General features: G+C 39.6%; 2 protein-coding genes across 2 annotated transcripts in view; both read left to right on the forward strand.

Annotated features, from left to right (window-relative positions):
• dgkaa (diacylglycerol kinase, alpha a) overlaps positions 1-10,558 on the forward strand; it is a 36,648-nt gene extending 26,090 nt beyond the window's left edge. Inside the window, exons 10-25 of the mRNA XM_077578209.1 lie at positions 128-245; positions 802-890; positions 985-1,104; positions 1,736-1,834; positions 3,786-3,863; positions 3,929-4,002; positions 4,272-4,346; positions 4,710-4,795; positions 4,947-5,036; positions 7,044-7,204; positions 7,269-7,333; positions 7,410-7,500; positions 7,561-7,747; positions 8,695-8,812; positions 9,139-9,199; positions 9,292-10,558. Of these exons, the coding sequence (XP_077434335.1) occupies positions 128-245; positions 802-890; positions 985-1,104; positions 1,736-1,834; positions 3,786-3,863; positions 3,929-4,002; positions 4,272-4,346; positions 4,710-4,795; positions 4,947-5,036; positions 7,044-7,204; positions 7,269-7,333; positions 7,410-7,500; positions 7,561-7,747; positions 8,695-8,812; positions 9,139-9,199; positions 9,292-9,372 (1,593 nt within the window). The 3' untranslated portion in view covers positions 9,373-10,558. The remainder of the gene's footprint in view (positions 1-127; positions 246-801; positions 891-984; positions 1,105-1,735; positions 1,835-3,785; positions 3,864-3,928; positions 4,003-4,271; positions 4,347-4,709; positions 4,796-4,946; positions 5,037-7,043; positions 7,205-7,268; positions 7,334-7,409; positions 7,501-7,560; positions 7,748-8,694; positions 8,813-9,138; positions 9,200-9,291) is intronic.
• A 986-nt stretch (positions 10,559-11,544) lies between these two features.
• tamalin (trafficking regulator and scaffold protein tamalin) lies at positions 11,545-24,235 on the forward strand. Its single transcript, XM_077549958.1, has 8 exons — positions 11,545-11,939; positions 14,831-14,886; positions 15,606-15,660; positions 17,197-17,299; positions 19,070-19,163; positions 20,510-20,576; positions 21,262-21,328; positions 23,450-24,235. Exons 1-8 carry the CDS (start codon positions 11,706-11,708, stop codon positions 23,929-23,931), a joined length of 1,158 nt encoding a protein of 385 aa, XP_077406084.1. The 5' UTR covers positions 11,545-11,705; the 3' UTR covers positions 23,932-24,235.
• Positions 24,236-25,114: the final 879 nt, after the last annotated feature.

Raw genomic sequence — 25,114 nt, forward strand, 5'->3', positions numbered from 1 at the left:
AAAATGTGGGCCACTTCGGTTACCAAAGGAGTTCTGTTGTTACCGGACTGCAAAGCATCACGAACGAATACTCAACTGAACTTGATGTAGTCCTGTGAGCTGAATGTAATTATGGTATACTTCATAGATGACTCAGACAGACGGACAGCACCTGTGGAGGATGAAACATTTCAACAAGCCCGTTTACTGCAACGTGTGCCACGCCATGCTGCTGGGTCTCAGGAAGCAAGGCCTGTGCTGCACTTGTGAGTAACCGCAAGACCTCCAAGGCGCCCCCACGTGCCTCCATTCGCACGTCAACACGGTAGCAGGTGTTCTTATCTGCAGCGGTGGTGGAAATTGCACAAGAGGAGATTTTATCTGTACTTACTTTAGCACAGGTACACGATACTGAATGCAATTTACGCTTTACATGTCGCCGCTGTTATGTGAAAAACACTTATGTCCATATTTTTTATTTGTTTACTTTTTTAAAAGTGTTTCATCCCAAAATGTTTAAAAAAATAAAATAAAAAATGACAAAAATGGACATGAGTGTTTTTCACAGGACAGCGACAATGTATAAATCTCTATAGATGACACATGCACAATTTCTTTTTTCATTGTGCCAAATAAAATTTTTTTAAAAAAAATTAAAAAAAATAATAAATGAGTTTTTGCTTTTCTCCTTACGTACATTTCAGAGTCAGTACTCTTACTTTTGCTTAATTACAGAAGTTGAATCAGTGTTTCTCTTTTACCAGTCCTTTTTATAAAATTTTCTGTACTTAATTTCAGACATTTGCCTCCTCTAATCTACAGGCTGCAAGTACACCGTCCACGGCCGCTGCGCTAACAGGAACCCCGCCCCCTGTGCCAGAACCTACGTGAAGTCCAAGAAAGAAACAGGGGTACGCTCGGTCTTCATGGCAACCTTAATGGGTTGCCTGTGATTTTTGTTTTCTTTGCCCTCATGATCACAAAAGGGACTTTCTCCCTTTTCAGGTTGCAGCGCACGATTGGGTGAGTGGCAACTGTGAATCAAGGAAGTGCGACAAGTGCCAGAAGAAGATCAAGAGCTTGCAAGGCCTGACGGGAAAACATTGTGTGTGGTGCCACTCCATGGTGAGGAAGGCCTGTGCAGGACTGACTCGTATGTTGTAGGCTGGGGATGAATAGTTTATGGATGGTCAAGACAAAAGACATTGTGAAGCACACGTAAGCCCCTAAAGGAGAACAGACAAAAACTTCATTGAGCAAGAACAACAAACGCTGCAACAGAATGTTAATCTGTGCATCCAACAAAACTCAATGCAGCTCTGCTTACCTTTGGGCATTGAGATAGTGTTTCAAACGGTGTAGTCCGGCTATGGCTTGAACATGGCGGATCTTCATCCAGCCTAGTTGATCATGTCACGGGCATAGAAACTTGTTGCAGTTTATTTTTTTCAATGCAAATGATCCCCACTGTTGTGTATGTATGCAACAGTGGGACTAATTTAGTACAGAATGAAGTCTTATTCACAGATTAATTTTCAGAAATAAGCAAATAACCTAAGACTTTTCTAAACAATTTCATTTTACACTTTGTTGGGGGGGCAGGGACTCTCGATGCCCAACTACTCATATACAAGACATTAAAAAGTCTATTTTTCACAATGTATCCTCTTGACGAAATTACCGTGTAAATTCTGCGATTATAATCATGCAGATCTAATAATGTTTCTTGCTTTTGTTTTCGTGCGCCGCTTCTCAGCGCCACGATGCGTGTGCAGATGAAGAGCCGAGCGAGTGCACGTGCGGCCCACTCCGAGACCACATCCTGCCTCCGTGGGCTGTATATCCCGTCATCAAGGTGGATGGATGGATAGATGGATGGATGGACGGCTGGTGGATGGATGATGCATTCATGGGTAGATGGATGATGGATTGATGGAGGGTATATGGATGGATGGATGATGAATGGATGATGAATGGATTAATGGAAGATGATTTAATGGATGGATGATGGATGGACAGATGATGGATTAATGGATGATGAATTAATGGATGGATGGATGCTGGATGGGAGGACGGATGGATGGATGGGTGGGTGGACAGATGGATGGATGAACAGATGAATAGATGGGTGGGTGGACCGTTGGATGAATGGTTGGATGGATGGATAGACAGATGGATAGATGATGGATGAATGATGGATTAATGGAAGATGAAATAATGGATGGATGGATGAATGGACAGATGATGGATGGATGATAGATTAATGGATGATGACTTAATGGATAGATGGATGCCGGATGAATGGATGAATGGATGGATGGATGATGGATTAATGGATAAATGGATGCTGGATGGATGGATGGATGGGTGGGTGGGTGTTTGTTAGGGCGGATGCATGGATGGAAGGATGGACGTATGAATGATGATGGATGATGAACTGATGGATGGAAGGATGGACGTATGGATGATGATGGATGGATAGATGGAAGGATGGACATATGGGTGATGATGGATGAATGGATGGACAGATGGGTGTTGATGGATGATGGATGGATAGATGGCAAGGATGGATGGATAGATGGATGGTAGGATGGATGTATGGATGATGATGGATGATGAACTAATGGATTGATGGATGGGTGGAAGGATGGACGTATGGGTGTTGATGGATGATGGATGGATAGATGGATGGTAGGATGGATGTATAGGTGATGATGGATGGATGGAAGGATGGATGATGGAAGGAAGGATGTATGGGTGATGATGGATAGATGGAAGGAAGGATGGATGGATGGGTGCTGATGGATGGATGGATGGATGGATGGAAGGGTGGACATATGGGTGATGATGGATGGATAGATGGATGGAAAGATGGATGGATGGATGATGAACTAATGATTGATGGCTGGATGGATGTATGGGTGATGATGGATGAAAGGAAGGATGGATGGATAGATGGATGGAAGGATGGACGTATGGATGATGAACTAATGGATTGATTGATGGATGGATGGAAGGATGGACGTATGGATGATGATGGATGATGAGCTAATGGATTGATGGATGGATGGAAGGATGGACATGGGTGATGATGGATGGAAGGATGGACGTATGGGTGATGATGGATGGATAGATGGATGGAAAGATGGATGGATGGATGATGAACTAATGATTGATGGCTGGATGGACGTATGGGTGATGATGGATGAAAGGAAGGATGGATGGAAGGATGGACGTATGGATGATGATGGATGATGAACTAATGGATTGATGGATGGATGGAAGGATGGACATGGGTGATGATGGATGGAAGGATGGACGTATGGGTGATGATGGATGGAAGGATGGACGTATGGGTGATGATGGATGGAAGGATGGACGTATGGGTGATGATGGATGGAAGGATGGACGTATGGGTGATGATGGATGGAAGGATGGACGTATGGGTGATGATGGATGGAAGGATGGACGTATGGGTGATGATGGATGGATGGATGGACGTATGGATGATGATGGATGATGAACTAATGGATTGATGGATGGATGGAAGGATGGACATGGGTGATGATGGATGATGAACTAATGGATTGATGGATGGATGGGTGATGATGGATGATGGATGGATGGAAGGATGGACGTATGGGTGATGATGGATGATGAACTAATGGATTGATGGATGTATGGGTGATGATGGATGATGGATGGATGGAAGGATGGACGTATGGGTGATGATGGATGGATGGATCTATAGACAGGTTCGCGAATCATCTGAACATTTACTCTCTGTGATCTCCTGTGGGATAAAGGAGCGATCGAACAACGGCTGCTCGGGTCCGATGGATGACACCGAGCTCAATACAACCCCCGATGGACAAGTCCTTCAGGTACATGAAATCAAGTGGAATGTTTTCGAAAGACACCAATGTCCACTGTATTTATTTTGTGACAGATCAGCCCCGTGCCCAATACGCATCCTCTTCTTGTGTTTGTCAATCCCAAAAGTGGCGGCAAGCAGGGGGAAAGGTGAGCCTCAACACCAAACACGTTCATTCCAGACAATTGTATACATTTGAAGCACCTTTCATGCACAAATTGTCCCATGTCATTGACGCAACTACAGGAAGACAAACAAAACAGGATAATCACTCTTTTTTATCATATAACTTTACTCAAAAGCAGTGTGAATAGATTAGAAATTATAATAATGAAGGGGAAAATTGCTCAAATGGGTGTGTTATAAGTAATAAAAAAAAAAGTCATGCACCTTTCAAAATTGTTTTCATGCATTTCAGGGTCCTACGCAAGTTTCAGTATTTGCTAAACCCTCGGCAGGTGTACAACCTTTCCAACGGTGGACCAGCTGCAGGGTGAGTGAGTGGCTGCTGCAAACACACTCAAACAACAGCTGTATTTGCAACAGTTATGTTCTCATACGCTACTGACAAAAAGTGAGTGATTTGGGGCTTTTTTGTGAAACTTACAAAAACTCCAAATGCACTATAACCTTTACAGGTGAACTTAATTTGACCTGCTCTAAACTTTTGAATACACATGCCTGGTCAATGTACAAAATTCACAAAAGCTTTTTCCACTGTTGGAACCCTGAGAGAAGGTCAAATTAGGTTCACCTGTAAAGAATATATTTCATTTTAGATTTATCATCCAGCGGATAGCCTTCACTTTTTGTGAGAGTTGTGTTTACATTGACATGAAGTTTTTCTTGCTGCTAGCCTGAGTTTCTTCAGAGACCTTCAAGATTATCGAATCCTGGTCTGTGGCGGCGATGGCACAGTCGGCTGGATTCTGGATGCCATCGGTGAGCTTGATGCTTAAAAGCAAACGGAGACCCATTTGAGCACAGACCTCCGCCAAGGCCAAACAATCTTATTTTGGATGTGCACTAAATTGCTGTTACTTGTCAGTTTTCTGCACAAATGTGTCTCCTACTACTTCCCTTACCCAATCAGACAAAGCCGGTCTGCTGGTGCGGCCGCCAGTTGCCGTACTTCCTCTGGGCACAGGAAATGACCTCGCGCGATGCCTGCGGTGGGGAGGAGGTGAGAACAAACTATGTGGTGGTAAACAGTGTTGGGAGGGTTCCTTTTAAAATTCCATTACAGTTACAAGTTACCTGCTAAAAAATGTAGTTAGTAATGAAATCCAAGTACCATAATATTAAAGTAATGTAACTGGATTACTTTTGGATTACTTTTGGATTACTCTAATACCGAGTATGCTCATGAAGACATAATAAAAATAAATATCACCACAATATATATTCTATACAATGTGCCCCTGCTATTTGCGGGTAATAGGGACCCGGGCAGCCTACAAATAGCAAAAATCCTAGTGTAATTAAAAAGCATGTAGGCTGTTGATAGATAGATAGATAGATAGATAGATAGATAGATAGATAGATAGATAGATAGATAGATAGATAGATAGATAGATAGATAGATAGATAGATAGATAGATAGATAGATAGATAGATAGATAGATAGATAGATAGATAGATAGATAGTGAAGGAGGAAAAGGGACTTTGTCCTCTTTGCGTGTTCCAAAAATGAAGATAGATTTAATGTAAGAAAAATACACCTTTGCAAAAATGATTTTTAATCAATCAGAGATCTCTGGACAGATAACAGCTTCCAATTTCATCACTTAAAAAACGTGGGATTTCAGAGCGTCGAATGTCCTCTTCTACGTGTACAATAGCTTCTTATAGTTAAAAAGACCTCCTCCTTTTCATTTATAGACTAAACATACTCTCTGGTACTTTTCCGTGAGCAGTGGCGTAAACAAGGTCAGATTTGGGTGTGTGTTCGGGACTGAATATGTTATATAGTTGAAGGTTCTATTTTTCCCCATAACAAAATCTCACAAACAAGTTGAACCAAATTTACGGTGGCCGTGACTGATGAAGAAAGTAAAGAGTGTGTGTGTGTGTGTTATTTCAAAGCAAATTTTGTTTTCAAGACCGAAATGTGCGTGTACAAAGCGCTGAGAAGGAACTTTTTTAGACTAAATAGCATGACCCAGTTTAAGGTCAGATTATACCGAAATCAACACCATCTGCTCTGCACAGGACACAAAACATTTCGACAAGGTTAATATAAAGAATTGGAATGTTAATAATGGTTAATAAAATAAAATGAAGTATTAAAAATGTTATAATATCTAACAATAGATAGATAGATACATAGATAGATAGATAGATAGATAGACGGATGGATGGATGGACGGAAGGAAGGACGGACGGACGGGCGGGCGGGCGTTTGGGCGGACGGACAGACGGATGATGTTTAAATAGTGAATTGGTGGGAGGAAGATTTGTTCGTAAGGTCTAACTCACCATATGGTTGTAGGCTAGCGGGCTAGCTAGCAAGAAGCTACAGCGCGTAGCATGCCGCTGGACTCTCAGCTCAAACTTTCGCTCCAAGTAAGTTCCAGTGAATACCGGTCGCCATTTTCTCCTCCCGTTCGTGAAGCTTTTTCAGGCTGCCCGCGTATGGAGGACACGACTAGTCAGAGGTGGGAACGAACCCACCTCCCCGACATGTAGCAACGGTCCCACTCGCGCGGGCGTGCACGTGCACGTGCTCTGTCGCTCTCTCTCTCTCTCTCTCTCTCTCAAACCTAGAAATTGTAATCCCTCGAAGTAATCCCCACTTTAATAAATGTACCTGTAATCTGATTACATGTTTTTTCCTGTAACTGTAATGGAATACAGTTATATATTTTTTTGTAATCTGATTACGTAAAGGCGGTACATGCATTCCGTTACTCCCCAAGCCTGATTGTAAATGATAAGTTACAGCAACGAGTCAGAATCACATTAGCGACAAGATGATTGTAGATGTAGGAGCGAAAAAAATCTGATACCAGCATGTCCGTTTCCAAATGAAATATTTAAATGAGTCTTTCATTCTAATCCATTTCTACGATTACAATTGATTGTTCAGAATTGTGAGAGTGACGTAGTAAGCGCTAGTCGGCTGTGCTCTCCACAATTAAAATCATCCTTCAAAACTGAAAAGTCAATGTCCCCCCCCCCCCCACTCAGGATACGACGGTGAGGACCTGAATAGGATCCTGAAGGACATCGAGGGGAGCTCGCAGGTTCTGATGGACCGCTGGAGCGTGCAGGTCATCGCGGAGGCGGGTGAAGAGAAGGGCGACCCCGTGCCATACGAAATCATCAACAACTACTTCTCCATCGGAGTGGTGAGTCTCCACAAAAACGTCGGCGTGACCTTGTGGCTCGCTGACGCGTTCGTTGCGCCGGCAGGACGCCTCCATCGCCCACCGCTTTCACACCATGAGGGAGAAACATCCTCAAAAATTTAACAGCAGGTACAAACTGGATGACATTTTACAGAATATCTCAGCTTGCAAACCTCGTGATTGTTTTTTTTGTGTGTGTGTGCAGGATGAAGAACAAGCTGTGGTATTTTGAATTTGCCACCTCGGAGACCATCTCGGCCTCGTGCAAGAAACTGAACGAAAGTCTAACGATAGAGGTGAGACGGCAATAACACAACAGCAACAACAAATTTGTTGATTTTGGCTTCCGTCGCCAGTGCTGTGGGACTCCTTTGGATCTCGGCAGCCTGTCTCTGGAGGGCATCGCTGTCCTAAACATTCCCAGTATGCATGGCGGATCCAATCTCTGGGGTGAGAGCAAGAAGGGGGACGTTAAGGGGCTGACAGGTCAGGACGAGCCTGATGTGATTGTGGACCCCGAAGTTCTGAAAGTGACTGGCCAAGGTATTTGACCTTTTTTTTTTGTTTTTTGCGTATCAAAAATTCTGCCTTTCCAGAGTAGCAATGTAGCATTTTTGCAGCCACTACCAGAATCTAGTCACTAGATGGCAGTATTGCCATAAAAGGCTTGAAGAACCAGTATGGTCTCTTCGGCACAAATTTATGAATCAATCATTTTCTGGCTATGTAACACAAGGTTGTTGAAGTTATTTATCAATAAATGATAAATGAATCCGATGGAAGATAAAGTGAAAAAATAAACATGGTTTGCCTTTTATTTAAAAAAAAATCATGCCCTTCCAAGGTGGCAATGTAGCATTTTAGTAGCCACTACCAAAATCTGGTCACTAGATGGCAGTATTGTCATAAAAGGGTCTCTTCACTGACCTGAATATATAACTGGATAGCCCATACACGCCCGTGCGAGCCGTTGAAGTCACAGGGCGGCCATCTTGCTCCTCCCATCTCGCGAGCAGACTACTCTATAAACTATACAGTATACGTACAGATGAGACACATACAACAGCTCGTAGGCAGTTAGTATAAGGCAGGGGGCGGGGCGGTTGTGGCGAGGTGGTCACTAATTTTTAACAAGTGGACGGTATGTGCTGCTTTGAAGACCCGCTTTTTCCTTTATCGCTCATTTAATGTTCTAGACTCCAACATTAGATTTGGCAGAGGCATCTTTTGTTGAATTATAATTCTTTAATTGAAAAAATATTTAAGTATTTAAGGCAAGTTGTAAAATGTCTGAAGTCCTCTTGTTTGTGTTTAACAATTTTAAAACATTATAAATTGTGCTGTTTCTATTAAGTACAGTCTCAAATGTTCTCCAATTTCGATACTGTAAATGTATAGGATCGTATGCCGAGAAACATTCCTTGGGAGGAGCAATATGGCGGCCTCGCGACCTTGAGTACCTTGACTTTTTTGTACCTGTGGCTCTCCAGATCTGAGCGACCGTCGGCTGGAGGTGGTGGGCCTGGAAGGCGCCATGGAGATGGGACAAATCTACACGGGCCTCAAGAGCGCCGTCAGGCTGGCCAAGACAGCGCAGCTCACCATCAGGTGGGGAAAACACAAGAGACACTTTCAGACCTGCCTTTTGGAGCCGACAGTTTCCGTCCCCTACTTTTCAAACAAGATTGACGCCCTGACAACGACTCGTATGCCGAAATGGCTTTAGTCATAAACAATAAAGTTTCTAGAGGTTTAAAGAGATCTCAAGCAAAACATGAGTCCTATAAGCGAACTTTTTATTGGCCTAAAGCTATAGGAAGGAGGGTATGGGTTTGTTTTATTGGCGCGCCAGTCCCCGTATGAACTTTGAAAAAAAATGATTTAACATAATTTCTTGCAAACAATTGTACACGATTTGATTTGTTTCCACTCAGGACCAAGAAAGCGTTGCCGATGCAGATCGATGGAGAGCCGTGGATGCAGCCGCCCTGCACGGTACGTACAAACAACGCTTGGATTGCGACGCTCCTTTGGTGATGTTTATTATTCCTCTTCTTGTAATGAAAATGTTTGCCTTGTGTTTTCAGATTCACATCACACATAAGAACCAAGCGAGCATGCTGATGGCTCCTCAGGCCAAAGCCTCCAGTTTCTTCAACTACAAATAAAAGCAGGCGCTTCTGTCTCCGGGCACAATTGCCAGTTCCCAAAACTGGAAATTCCAGAGCTGCTCTTTTTGAAGATTGGCATGACGTATTAGTTTGGTTTCATCTTCTCTGATCAAAAAAAAAAAAAACTCATGTAGGAATGTCACAGGTGGAAAAAAGCGCTTACTTTAACATCACACACTTAGAACCACATGATTTCTCTCAGAGAAGAAAGATTCAGAAAATATTTTTGGGGTGGTTTTAAAATGACAAATTTCCAAGAATGTCAGCAAATAGACTGGAATTTAAATGTTCCCGATTTCAAATTTCCTTAAAATAGTGGGCCGCTCCACTTCTTGATTGTTGTATATAACCGACTGACATGATTTAAGTCTTTAACGTCACGTGTAGAATAATTGCATAATTGTGAGATTTAAAAAAAAAAAAAGGAAGAAGAAGCTCTTATTCAATGCAATCGACGCCTCCAGTGCTTCAGGTAGACTGCTGTGTAGGAAAGTAAGCTCAATTTGCTTCGAGAAGGACAGCGAGTGCCTTTTCGATTGCTTCTGCCTAAATTGGGTAGACACACTGGGAATTGTTGCACATACCTAGTTGTTGTATTTGTGGCTCTTAAGTATCACGTATTAATAATAATGTAGTATTATTGATAATAATATAAATAATTATACATTTCAAGAGGACCATGAGCTAAAGATTGAATGTGGCTGAAAGAATTGTAATGCTTTCATACATTCAAGAGTGTGTGCGTGTGTCTAAGGTTTCATGTTAGAGGGACATAACTTGGCCCTCAAATATCAGCTAGAAACAAATTGTTCAGGTTTAAAGGAAGATGTTTGTATGTCATTGATGTACTCCTGAATGTAAATGTTTACATAAGTATGTCAAAGCTCTATGGAGTCAAATAATTTCAGTATACGAAGAGGGTGTTGTGACTGCAGTATGCTTGAGGTGACAATGTGCAATGGTATTTAATACAGGAAAAGGAAACCGTGCAGTTTACTATTCTGCCACAAGAGGGTGCCATTTACTTTTGTGTTTTTCATTTTCATTTTAGCTCAAAAATTGGATTAAAACCATAACTCTTTTTACAGTATTAATTAATGTTGTCCAAATGTTGTCCATGACCTCGTGTACTTTTAGTTAATAAGGAATAATTTATAAAATATAAATAAATGCTGTACTACTACTATAACGTCTTCCGTTGCTTGTCTGCGCTTTCATGTTGGTCCGAATAACAAATTGTCATTTCCTCATTACTTTAGATTTAAAAGTAAACAGCCCAAATATGTTTATTTATATTTAATATGTATTTCAATGAAATTTGGTGTAAATAACTGTAAATTGTAATTCAGAGTGTTTCCTGCCTTGCTGTAATGACAGGTTTGGTCTTGGATTGTACAGGTTCAGAAGGTGGGACCGTGGGAATCGAAATCCAACAGAACGTTTCGAGGTTACAAATACACCGGCGAATAATAGATTGTCACTTGACACATTAATATATATATTTTTTTTAAAAAGTTACCCAGTTTGATAGCAAAAACTATAGTTTTAGCTCTGGCTTTTGCTACTTTTTTCCCTAAAAAAAACAAAACGCTAAATTACCTAATGATTACAACCTCGATGCGTTTTTCATAACGCATATGCATCGTTTGAACATTAACACCATACTTAAATATAGGAAAATTAAAAAAGGTGTACTTAAATAATGATTCTATTAAAATGTACTGTAAATAATAAAATTGTACCTAAATAAAAGTTTTAAAACAAACTGTTACTGTTGAAATTATATGCAAACGTTCGCCTACTAAAAAAAACTGTGTTGTACATGTCATTAGTCTGACTAGGGGCCAAATAACCCACCACACAGTGATTAGACAGCAACCATGCTCATAAATTACTCATCGTTGATGGATTATAATTTGTACGAACATGGAATTACTCTACAGATAAGCACCACCCGTCCAAGTGCACTAAAGTGGTGTGAAAGCACATGTGATAAAAAGTGTGTCACCACAAAGCCAGGCCCAGCGGTGCACTCCCCCCAATGCCATCCTGGTTCCACCACCACTGGTGATTTTAAAGTAAAGATGGTCTTTTAGTTACTTTTTTCGTTCAAATTCGTTGGCTCATAAAGTCCGAGGTATCCCCAACGCCACGCCTCGGAGGCTCGTCACCAACACGTTTGTATCCTTTCTAATGAAGCCCCGCCCCCTCCCACGAGCAGACCTGAGAAGAACAAACACAACTACACGCGCGCTGAAGTTCTCCGAAGTTTGTCGCGTTTTCTCCGGGGAACCGCTTTCGGCAAACTTGCAGAAAAGTGTTTGGCAGGGATGACGTTCCGGAGGCTGAAGATGGTCGACTCAAACGGTTCAGACAGTGCGGCGTCGGCGGCGGCGGCGGCTGCGTCGTCGTCCGCGTCCCCACCGGACAACGACGTCTATTTCCCGTCGTCGCAGTCGGACAGCTGCAAGCGGACGGCGCCGCTAATCAAAGACTCCTCGGAGGTTTACAACTACAAGACGCTGGCATACTCTGGTGGCACTCTGCCCAGAAACTTGAGAAAGGTAAAATCATCACCTGTTGAGTGTTTGAAATGTAATTGCTCTACTGGAGGCAAGTGTTATACAGAAATTGAAAAAGATTGCATGTATAGGCGTTAATTGAAGTTGTTATCCGGTAGTAAAAAGTAAGCTAATAAAAGATACAGTATAATGCTCTGGAAGGGGGGAAAAAATGGATTATTGTGTGAATGCCGTTTGTTTCATGGGTGGTTGTTTTTGATCGAACATGTAAACATTCATTGTACGTAATAGAGTAGGCTATTTTAGTATTAGTACTAATGACGTCACGGAGTTAACAAGTCAGGACGGAGCCACCTAAAGATTCATGTGTGACTTTAGTTTGCAGAGTTGGCAAAAGTAGTTGTGCTCAGTCCATGCAAACTAGCTTCATGCAAACTCGTTTCAAGTATACTAATAAATAGCATGGAAAATGCCTGTGCAACACAAATAGAAAATGGGAATGCATGATGCAATCTCAAATACAAGGAGTGAAATGTTACAATTAACCCCACAGTTGGGGTCAGTCGGAACATACCATGGGGTGAAAATTATGAATATGAAGTAAAGGCCATGATTTGGACTGAATATAGTGCGAGTATCAAAACCTTTACGCAGTGGCCTATAGTTACAGGCACACAATCAATAAACGTTTACCGAATTCAACTACAAAGCACGCAATGTACTGTAATCAGTGATCACAAAAATAATTTCAGGAAGAAAAAAAACCTTAGCTCCAAATTTTTACCTTGTTACTTTCCACTAATATTTAGTGCAAACTTCAAAGCCAACACAATCTCATTCAACCATTAATTTGTTTGCTTTGTGACTAAAATGGCACGACGTGTACTTTCTAAACACGTCCAAATTGTTTTCACGCTATTTGTTTTAAAAAATTTACACGTGATTCTGACATTGCCAACGCCAGAGGATCAAACGTCTTACCAAAGTGTCGAATCATATTGCTATGATGATGTCATCCTATTCTACGTCCTTTACTGCATGGTACCGCTCAAACAGTTTCAGGGTCAAATTATGAACCATCATGAAGCCTTTACTTAGTCGTACGGGTGATTTAAGTAGTATCTAACATGCTCTACTGCCCTACAAGTGTAAAAATAAACTACTGATAACAATGAACTCATTCACTCTCATTGACGGCTATTGACGTCAAAAATTCATTTGAACTATTTCTATTAGTTTAACATTTTTTCCACTTTTGTTAACAAAAGTATTAAAACCTAGAAAAAAAATATTGTACATTTAGAACAGATATAAAATGTATGATTAATTGTGAGTTAACTATTAACTCATTCACTGCCATTGACGGTTATAGATGTCAAATATTCATTTGACCTATTTCTATCACTTTAACATTTTTTGACACTTTTAGTAACAAGAGTATGAAAACCTAGAATTTTTTTATTGTACATTTAGAACATAAAGAATTTGTGATTAATCGTGAGTTAACTAGTGAAGTCATGTGATTAATTACAATTAAAAAGATTTAATCACCTCTTGCCCCTAATTTTTAATAATCTTTTTTTAAATTAATAAATTAATTTTATTAATTTATTTTAAAAAAAACATTTTTTCCTAGGTTTTCATACTCTTGTTAACAAAAGTGGAGAAAATGTTAAACTAACATAAATAGTTCAAATAAATTATTTACGTCAATAGCAGTGAATGAGTTAAAGTCATGCGATTAATTACAATTAAAACATTTTATCGCCTGACGCGATTTATAAAAAGAAAAGAAAAGATTAATAAAAATTAGGAGCGTCAAGCGATTACAGTTTTTAATCTTAATTAATTGCATGACCTCACGATTAATCACAAATTTATATATATTTATTTATATCTGTTCTAAATGTACAATAACAAAAAATTATAGGTTTCCATACTCTTGGTAACAAAAGTGGGGAAAAAAGTTAAACTAATAGAAATAGTTCAAATGAATATTTGACGTCTATAACCGTCAATGGCAGTGAATGGGTTCATGTTAAATCCTTTTACTTGAAATACTTTCAGTGTATGGTTCTTTTTTTCAGCCATGTTATAAAGGACGTCTCTCCCGATGGCCAGAGTGACATAACCTTTATTAAGCATTGCATAACGCTGGCTCACCGTGAAACATTTTCCTGGCTGTCGTCCCTCACTGGAGCCCAAAAGTCATTTTGTGTGCCAGTTGGACATTTGCTAGCTGAGAAAGTCGACTGGACGGCAACAAGGCCGCATTGTGAGCATGTGAGGGCAGTCCATCCCGCTGTAGCACCCCCCCCCCCCCCACCCCCATCCTCCTCCCCCTTCACACACACATACACACATGTTGCCCTATGAGGGTTTTTGGGAATAATAAATGCTCTCATTGAGAAGTCTGCGTGACAATTCTGTAAGTGTTGAGACTTAAAGAAAGCAACAGTTTACGAGTTGGCATAAAGCGGCCTTTCATCAGAACAGGACTGGGTTGGAACAGAGCAAAGAAGTGAAGCCTTGTGGACAGATAGAGTCCTTATTTATTTTGCTGGGCCGTGGTCCTGACCTCAGCTTGACTTGGGCTCAATGTACATAACTGTAAAAAAAAAAAAAAAAACGACTCTCCACCTTTCTTTCCTGGATCCTTAAAGGTCTGAAAAAGTGTGTAGAAAGATGACGCTAGCTTCTACTTGAAGTAAACAAGCGTGAGTTTGACGCACATTTTTTTTAGTTTCAGCTTGGACTTTCGATGACTTGGCAAACCTAAAAATACACCCGTGGAGCGCGCGCGTGCAGTGGTCCGACCGGTTCATGCCGTGTGCGTGTGTGTGCGCGCGCACTTGCGCAGTGGGTGTGCCAAGGGAAGGCCCGGGGAAATCCTCGTGAGTCAGGTGTCTGACGTGTTGGTTTCTATTTCACAGGCCGGCGGATCACAGAAATGGAAGCCCCAAATCCAATCGCCACCAGAACCAATTAGGTAAACTTGACAATACAATATGAGGGAGAACAATTGTGGGTCCATTTAAAATGATCATGGTCATTATTTTCCTTTCCTGGCATCTGTGTTAATTTTGACAAGTAATTTTAAATTTGTTTTAGTTAGTCTTTTGATTCAATTGAAGTTTAAGTCATAATTTAGTCATTTGATTGTATTTTATTTTTAATCAAATTTTAGTTGACGAAATAAAGAGAATTTTTAGTTTAGTTTTCCTTCAGCATACATTTCAACTTTTATACAGAAAATTATAACACACCTATTTGTAGTTTAACACACAACAGTGTCTTTATTCAACTTTGTTTCAAGAAACATGTTCGACTGTCAATATTATATGCCATCTTCAAACTTAAGCTCACCTAAATATAAATTTAAAAAGTGCATAATTACTTGACATTAATCTTCCGTAAATTTTTGTCACTGTGTTGTTTTAGTCATTGACAAAACTCTCAGTCAATTTTAGTTATCGTCATCTTCTCAATTTAGTGGTTTCTATTTTAGTTTTAGTTTCATTTTTGTCTTGGGGAAAAAAAATGTCTTGATGAAAGTTTTTCATCGACGAGGTTATCACTTGCAATGGTGTAAAAAAACAGTACGTACACTGCTGTCCACTGATTGGCTGACAGAAAAACGTCCACTTGTGTGTTATACTGGGAAGAAACCCAGTTTTTTTTTTTACAACTGGATTATGATTTCTTCAGGAAGGTGGTGGTGCTGGAGAAGGTGGACGAGCAAACGTTTGGTTTTGAGATTCAGGTAAGAGAATTTGTTGTTGTTGTTTTGCCCTGTTCAAAATGGCGTCCTCGCAGACGCATGTGCGACAAAGTGGCACGCTGTATTTGACACAAACGTACATCCTATTGTTCTTTTTACGGTTTGGATGCTCTCCGCCCTTCCTACTTCCCACCCCCGCCTTCTGTATCCAGAAGGAAGTGAACTCTTAACTTAGTTGGGCGGCCATATTGGTTGCGTACCAGCTTGATGTTTCCTGTTCCTGTCATGATGTCCATTGATGTGCGTCACGGCGCGCGTGTGTTTATCAGGCGGCCCGACTTGGTTTCTTGTGGTTTTTGTTCGTAGCACGACAAGAGGAAGTCTGCCGTGACTCTGCTGACAGATGTGATGGAGCACATGAGAAAGTGGCAACAGTTGTCATGACAACCAAATGTTGTGCTAGCTATTGAGATTTTACATAAGCGCAAAAAAAATCCCAGCCTGGTCGGAGAAAGGGGGAAATGGTGCCACACAAAGTACATTCTCATTCTTTCAGAGGTGTCATTTAATAATTCAACATATAATTTTGCGTAAAAATTATTTTGCTTCAAATGAACTCATTCACTGCCATTGACGGCTATAGACGTCAAAAATTCATTTGAACTATTTATATTAGTTTAACATTTTTTTTGCTCTTTTGTTAACAAGAGTATGAAAAAATGTAAGTTTTTATACTTTTGTCAACAAAAGTGGTAAAAATGTTCAATAGAACTAGTTTGAATACATTTTTCACCTCTATAGCCGTCAATGGGAGCGAATCAGTTAATTAACAAATGGGATAACATTACATGACATACTTTTTAATTTTATTTTTTATTTTTTACAACCTAACAGTTTGCAGTTCATTTGTGACAGACAGACAAAATCTCGTTTGTGAAGGTAAAATCTACTGACTAAGAAACTTCCATCCCCCAAAAGACATTTTCTCTCGTTAAAAGTAAACCAATTGGACGGATGCGTTGTCGCCCCTGCCAAGCGTTGCAACCACATAAACCGCAGTCACATCTGTAGAAGATTCTGTCATGGCTGTACGGGTCCCCCCCTCTCAACTCATCCGGGCTTCATTATTCCGTGTCCTAGAAAAAAAACTTTACAAAAACGTAAAGAAAAATGGCTAGTTTTCTAGGTTTTTGCTGCAGATGTAAAAGTATTTTCAGTTTATTATCAATCATATTTTGAACAAACAAGTCAGACATGTTTAGGTTTGTTTTGCCTCGGCGGACGTCATAGTGAAAGTTTCAGTGGCTGCTTGTTTCTAATGCCGCTTCGGGTTTTTGGACCAATCAGATGAGAGCAGCATGTTGCGTGCTAGCATGACATCTAAGTATCTTGAGCCATGTGGCGTGTGGTCGACAGTGGCTTCCTCCGCTCGTCATCCTGCGGTCAGCACAGTGTCACACGGCGCCGACATCGCCAGTGCCCTGACATCAATCATGTGGCTGGAGCTCCACGTCAGAAAAGAGGAAGGTGTTTTTCTTCTGGTTTTCAGCCTGATGGACATCCTTCTGTGTCTTTCAGACGTACGGCTTGCATCATCAGGACCAAAACACGGTGGAAATGTGCACGTTTGTGTGCAAGGTGCACGACGACAGCCCGGCCCAGCTCGCAGGACTTCAAGTTGGTCAGTTTCAATTCCATCCATCCGTTATGTATTGCTTCTTGAGTTCATTTAGTCGTCATTTAATCCAAGTTCTGCATATTGAGAGGAAACCAATGGCAAGATCAGACAAACATAACAAAAAGAGGCCTGAGATGTGATTTGAACCCAGAACATCTGACTGGGATGCGGACGTGCTAACCGCATGGCCGCCAAAAATGAGTGTGTGAGAGCCAAAACTGGATCGCTCGAGGGCAGGAGCATGTGGGACTGGACTGCGGCCTCCTGCACGCTCGTCAACATTCTCGTGGTCGTAGGCTAATGGACTTTTTCAAACGTTCACATCTTGATCGCAAGTCAAACTAAAGCTATTTTTCTGACTTTAAAAGCTTTGTCAAACTATGACGTTTAGGGCTTGTAGGAAATTATTATGAAATCAAAAGTAAGGTTTTCCGTGGTCCAATCTTAACTCATTCACTGCCATTGACGGCTATAGACGTAAAACATTCATTTGAACTATTTCTAGTTTAACATTTTTTCCCACTTTTATTAACAAAAGTATAAAAACCTAGATTTTTTTTGTCGTTGTATTAGAACAGATATAAAATTTGTGCTTAATCGTGAGTTAACTATTGAAGTCATGCGATTAATTACATTTAAAAAAAATTGTAATCTCCCTATGCCCCTAATTTAAAAAAAAAAAAAATCTTAAAAAAAACATTAAAATTTTTAAAAACAATTTTTTTAAATAAAAGATTATTAAAATATAGGGGCATCGGGTGATTAAAGTTTATAATCGTGATTAATCGTATGATTTCACTAGTTAACTCACGATTAATCACAAATTTTATATCTGTTCTAAATGTACAATAAAAAAAATCTAGGTTTTCATACTCGTTAACAAAAATGAGAAAAAAAGTTAAACTAATAAAAATTGTTCAAATGAACTTTTGACGTGTATAGCCGTCAATGGCAGTGAATGAGTTAATTAAAGGCAAAGTCAACTTTAAACATATCTTGACAATATTATGTTATATGTGACCTCACTAGTCTAAATATGGCATTCTGTTTAATATTACATTTGTGGAATACGAGTTATGAAGGAAAATCCAGCCGTTCTTATCCATCTTGGGGCGGCCATTTTGCCACATGCTGTGGACTGAAAATGACATCACAGTTGCTTTGGGCTCAGGCAACAACCAATCACAGCTCAACTGTTTTCTAAAGCTGAGCTGTGATTGGTTGTTGAGCAACTGTGATGTCATTTTCACTCGACAGCAAGTGTTAAAATGGTCGCATTGTGTTATTAATAAAAACGTCTGGATTTTGCTGCTTAACTCATATTCTACTAACACAATATTAACCAGGATGACATATTTAGAGTAGTGGGGCTGCGTAGAACATTGTCAAAAAATGTTTTGTGTTGACTTCCGTCCTATAGATTTACTCATTCACATGAAATGTTCTTAGGAAATTGTTTCTTTTTTTAGTGTCACGACCAATCAGTGACAGCTTCTGTTTTTTCCACGGGCATCAGATGAGCTGGGAAAAAAACGAGAATGTTCCCAAGCTATAATCACTCCGCCATCTACTTCCTCTTTCTATCACTTCAGTTTCACTTCCTAAAAATTCATCTGCCTCTCTATTGTGCGAACGCACTAAATGAAGCCCGGGCAGGAAAATCTGCTTCGGGCCGAAAAAAGGGAGAGAAAAAAACGTGACACTTCCCCTCAGAGATGCACGTCTTACCCATGTGTAGAATCCAAATGTGACCGACCATGTGCGCTGTCACAGGGGAGACCATCGCAAGTGTGAACGAGGCCCCCGTGGAGGGATTTCGACACAAGGAGATTGTCCAGCTCATCAAGGCGTGTGGAAACACTCTCAGGTACAAACAAGTTCAACATACAAAGTACACATTTTCATATTTTACTATGGTTATTGTTGAACAATCAAATTAAAACATTTAGTTTGACCTGGATAGGTTATTTCCCTTCATAGGTTCAAAATGTACATCAAGTCCACACTACTCCACATTGTTGTCACTTACTAATCTCTAATGTACCACCACACTTGCATTATTATTAACTCATTCACTGCCATTGTTGGCTATAGACGTCAAATTTCATTTGAACAATTTCTATTCGTCCAACATTTTTTCCCACTTTTGTTAACAAGAGTATGAAAACCTAGATTATTTTTTTTTATTGTATTAGAGCAGATATAAAATTTGTGATTAATCGTGAGTTAACTAGTACCACACTTGCATCATTATTAACTCATTTACTGCCATTGTCGGCTATAGACGTCAAATTTAATTTGAACTATTTCTATTAGTTTAACATTTTTCCCCACTTTTGTTAAGAGTATAAAAACCTAGAATTTTTTTTTATTGTATTAAAACAGATATAAACTTTCTGATTAATCGTGAGTTAACTAGTGAAGTCATGCGATTAATTACGATAAAAATTGTAATCACCTGACGCCCCTAATTTTTAATAATCTTAAAAAATATATATATATATATTAAAAATAATAATAATTAAATTAAAATTTAGGGGCATCAGGCGATTCAATTTTTTCATCGTAATTAATCGCATGACTTCCCTAGTTAACTCACGATTAATCACAAATTTTATATCTATTTACTCTTAACAAAAATGGGGGGGGAATTGTTAAACTAATAGAAATTGTTCAAATAAATTTTTGACGTCTATAGCTGCCAATGGCAGTGAATGAGTTAAACATCCTAATTAATGGTCTCTGTACCGCAAGTGTACCATATTTATATAAATTTAGTGCCATATCTGCATGATGTACCATATTTGCATTATATTTAATGGTCTACGTACCTCTAAGCTAACACATCAGTATCACATATTTCTGATTCATCTCAAAGTGGTTCAGCCCGTTGATGTCACTTGTAAATGAAATATTTGGACAATTAGCGGTAGCCGACGTTTCTGCGCTAGGATGTATGGTGAACCACATCAGAGCACCCGCGCGAGAGTGAACATTTTATAGAGCAACATCAAGGAGTTACACAATCTTTATGGAGCAAACACAACACGCAGTCAAATAAACACGCGCGTACATATGTGTATCCTCATCAAAAGCGTCTTTCACATGGTTGAATGTCTCTTTCCCTCACTCGTGGTGGATCTTTTTTTTCTTTTCTTTAAATAACCACATCCTCTTCCGCCTGTTAAATCTTGTCGCCTTCTTCCCCTCAAGGCTGGAGACGATTTATAGCGACTCCATCCGGAAAGCCGAGCTGGAGGCGCGACTGCAGTATCTGAAGGTGAGTTGTTACGCCCTTTAGTCGGCAATCTGCACACAAACGTACCCCCCCCCCCCCCAATCCACACCTGTCACTCGCACCTGTCGCGTCAGCGTTTCCCCCAGCACGCTCTCTCACATTCTTGCATCTGATGTTGGAGCAGCGCTGCTAAAAGATCCCGACAGCTGTGCCGCTAATCCCGGCAGCCGACAGCCTTCTCACGTACTAATCCAACGTTTTACAGATTAACCAACAACCGCCTGCATTCGACGCATTTAAACGATGGTCATTTCCTTTTCTTTTCTTCCTTTTCTTTTCTTTTTTGAGTGACCTTAGTATTGTTCATTCGGTAATTTTACCGATTCGACATGTCATCATCATTGCGCTCTCTTTTTTCTTTTTTTTTCTTTTTTACGATGGTCATTTCCAACTGTGGCTTTTACAAAAGAAGGCACTGAAACTGAGCATCCCAGTTCAGTAAATGCGATTCAATCTGATCTAGCAGCACTTGGCATCAGAGGTTACTGTCGTGCACAACTCTACTCATGAGTATTTTGGATTTCATGGGCATTCTTTTTTCCCCACCAATACATTATTAACACAACTGTATATCAAGGCACTGCATATATCGGTAACGTCTAAAACTTTCAAATCGAGGTCTGTTGTGGTTTCCACCCCAAGTGATTTGTCTTTTGTCCCTTTGCAGCAAACGCTCCATGAGAAGTGGGACGAGTATCGCTCGTTGATGGTGCAGGAGCAGAGGCTTGTTCACGGTAGGTCACGTCCTTTCATTCACATCTCGCCCGTCCCAACTTGCCTGTTTTCGTCAACATCAAAGACCATTCACTTATATGTTCAATTTAGTCTTTAACAAACCTGATGAAAGGAGATTTGTATGTGCTTGTAAAGACAAGCATAATGTGCGCTAAATTTAAGATATGCATTTTTTAAGCAACAGACTATTTAGACCAGGGGTGGCCAAGTTCGGTTCTCGAGGGCGACTATCCAGCCTGTTTGATAACGATCCTGATCATGAATCAGGTGTGTTAGTGGAGAGAAACATGGAAAACAGGCTGGTTAGTGGCTCTCAAAGACCAAACTTGGCTACCCCTGATTTAGACTCTTTGATGTGCATTTCTCCATGAATAACAAAGTCCTTATCAAATAAAACATACCTGTTTTGACTTCAGCTCATTTAATCTTTTAACTCATTCAGTCGCAGCCTTTTTCACTAAAGCAACCCCCTTCGCTCCCGGCTGTTTTACTGGTTTTTGACTGATTTTGCGAGGCCTGCATAATATTGTTCTGTTGCTATAAAAACATGGAACCTACCACAAGATTAGTCTCTTCTTTCATCAGGAAAAAAAGTATATTTCTAAAATGTTTCCGTTTTGCAACAATTAGCATTAGAATATAGCTAAGTTTCATCTATTGTTTAGAGAACTCTGGGTAAGTTTTTAGTTGTTGTTTTTTTATATTAAATAAGCTTTTTTTCAACATGGCCCTGGTTGGTCTCTTATACTCTGCTGCCACCTACTGGCTGTTTGTGTAAAATATAAACGTCTTTGGGACACTTAAAGCATTTAAAATAGAACATTATACGTTTTTTGGGAGCAAATTAGTTAAACGGGAAGTCAACCACCAAATGTTCTTTACAGTCTATGCAGTTCCACTAAACATGGTATTACATATATATATATATATTAATATATATATATATATATATATTAATATATATATATATATTAATATATATATATATATATTAATATATATATATATATATTAATATATATATATATTAATATATATATATATATATTAATATATATATATATATATTAATATATATATATATTAATATATATATATATATATTAATATATATATATATATTAATATATATATATATATATTAATATATATATATATATATATATATATTAATATATATATTAATATATATTAATATATATATTTAAATATATATATATATATATATTTAAATAGATATATATATATATATTTAAATATATATATATATTTAAATATATATATATATATATATATATATTTAAATATATATATATATATATATATATTTAAATATATATATATATATATATTTAAATATATATATATATATATATTTAAATATATATATATATATATATTTAAATATATATATATATATATATTTAAATATATATATATATATATATATTAAATATATATATATATATATATATATTAAATATATATATATATATATATATATTAAATATATATATATATATATATATATTAAATATATATATATATATATATATTAAATATATATATATATATATATATATATATATATATATATATATATATATATTATATATATTAAATATATTTATATATATTAATATATATATGATCCGTTTAAGGCTCAGGTAATCAGTGAATGTCACATGACCAAACTCAGAATACAGGTGAGGCTTGATTGGTCGTTAATCTGAGCCCTGAGCAACTGTGATGTCATTTTCAGTTAACAGCTCGTGGCAAAATGGCCGACCCCTGAGATGGATAAAAAGGGTGGATTTTGCTGCTTAATTCATATTCCACATACACAATATTAATCATAATGTTGTATTTAAACTAGTGTGGGCTCGCATTCAACATAATATTGTAAAGCCTTTAAACTAAAATGTTGTTTTCTACAAAACCCAATGTATGTATTTTTTGTTAACATCTAAGACAATTTAGATTTCTGTAAACGCCAACAAAACAATTTATTATACAATATTATTTTGTAAACCAAGGAGATGATTGAGTCTCCAAACAACCTCACACGTGTTTTCTTAATTACTTTCTTAATTAAATGTAGTAATTGTCGTGTATCGCAGGTATCGTGATGAGCGACGCCTCCGTGTACGAGTCCCTGGAGTCGGCAGGCGTGTACGGGAGCCTGGGCGCGCCCAGCCCGGCCGCCCGCCGCTCCCTGCACTGCACCGGCAGCACCAGCAGCAGCGCCAGCGTCCTCAGCGCCACCACCGAAGACGACCCCCTCTACCAGACGTGCCTGTATCACGCGGACGCCGCGGGCGACTCGGACGCCGGCGGTAGCAAAAGGCACAAACAGCCGCCGGCGGCGAGGAAGCAGCGCCTGCGACCCGCCAGCGAGCTCTTCGCATCCGCCAAGACGCAGTTGACGCGCAGCGCCAGCACTCGCAGCTACACGCGCGGGGCCTCGTCTCCGCCCGCCGCCGTTGACAAGCCGCCGGGCTTCAGCTCGTTGCAGAGGAAACACAGAAGCTTCCGGAGGCACCTCCTCAAATTCATCCCGGGCTTGAACAGGCCGTTGGAGGAGGAGGAGAGCAAATTGTGACAAGACTGACTGGGAAAACTGAAGAAAAGAAAAGAAAAGGACCAAAAGGCTGTGAGTAAGCCGCCAGTGTTCCAAAGGTGTATAGAACTTTACTTTAAGTTATTTATTTATTTTCAATGCGTCTGGCTTTAAGTCCACGGTGAAGCATGAAGATTTGTGTTTTTACTGCATGCAGCAATTTTTCTTGTGACAGCTGACAAATCATGTTGCAACTTATTTTATAAGTTTACGTTTGTAAAGTTTGGTTGTTTTTCCCGCCAAAATATTGTTCCGAAAATAAAAAAATGAGACATTTCAGATTTAACTTCGGTTTGTTTTATTACGCCCATGAAATGCAAATGGATTTATTGTCGCTCTCCACACACACATGACACGGAGAAAATAAGATGGGTGAACTTGTGAGGTAAAAAAACAAAATGGAAGCAAATAGCAACTCTACCAATTATCAAATGATGTTAAATATAGTCCTGCACGTGGTCGTCATCAAGAGTTCAGCGATGGCTCAAGGGAGGTTTCGTGTGTGTGTGAAGTGCAGAATGGAGACTCTTGTACCGGCGCTGACACACTTTGCCAGGAGGAATGTGGAGAGGAAGGCATGACCCTGAATTCCAACCACAACCACTTTCTTTTCTTCCAGCTCCCCATTCCACCTCTTCCCATATTCCCATGGACGTTTGTGCGTGCGTGTGTGTGTGTGTGTGTGTGTGTGTTGGAGGTGGGCGCTGGGGGCGGGGGATCTTTTTATTCTCAGCTGACCCGAGAGGTCACGCCGGTCGCTCTCCGCTTCATTCAGCACCGCTGAGCCCTTTTGTCAGCAGGTTGACCAAAGCGAAGGCACGGTATGTGGCCATGTGTTTGGACCGGACTCCTCCCACACACCAACGGCGTCCTCTGACATGTCTTTGCACATTAACAGAGACAATGCAGTGAGGTGTTTAAAAGCACAACACTAACGAGGGACTGATTGGGCAAGTAATGTTTCTCATTACATCTGAATGGGCCGTTAAGGGCCTGCGAGAAGCTTCTGGTCCGGAAGACTGTTGCGCATGTTTGAATGGCGCCCCGCCGTGAAAGCTCAGCTGTTGACCCAAGACAAATGACGCCATATAAACGTGTGTGGCAGCTTCTTTGTGCACCAACAAAATGACTTCTTGAGGTTTCCCACATTGGCTCGATATCCTAC

This window comes from Vanacampus margaritifer, chromosome 1 (genome assembly GCF_051991255.1).
Source record: "Vanacampus margaritifer isolate UIUO_Vmar chromosome 1, RoL_Vmar_1.0, whole genome shotgun sequence".
Taxonomy (NCBI): Eukaryota; Metazoa; Chordata; class Actinopteri; order Syngnathiformes; family Syngnathidae; genus Vanacampus; species Vanacampus margaritifer.

Coding starts and splice junctions, on each gene's coding strand:
- tamalin (XM_077549958.1), top strand. CDS start 11,706: ATGACGTTCCGGAGGCTGAAGATGGTCGACTCAAACGGTTCAGACAGT. Junction 11,940..14,830: donor TGCCCAGAAACTTGAGAAAG/GTAAAATCATCA, acceptor TCTATTTCACAG/GCCGGCGGATCACAGAAATG. Junction 17,300..19,069: donor GCTCGCAGGACTTCAAGTTG/GTCAGTTTCAAT, acceptor GCGCTGTCACAG/GGGAGACCATCGCAAGTGTG.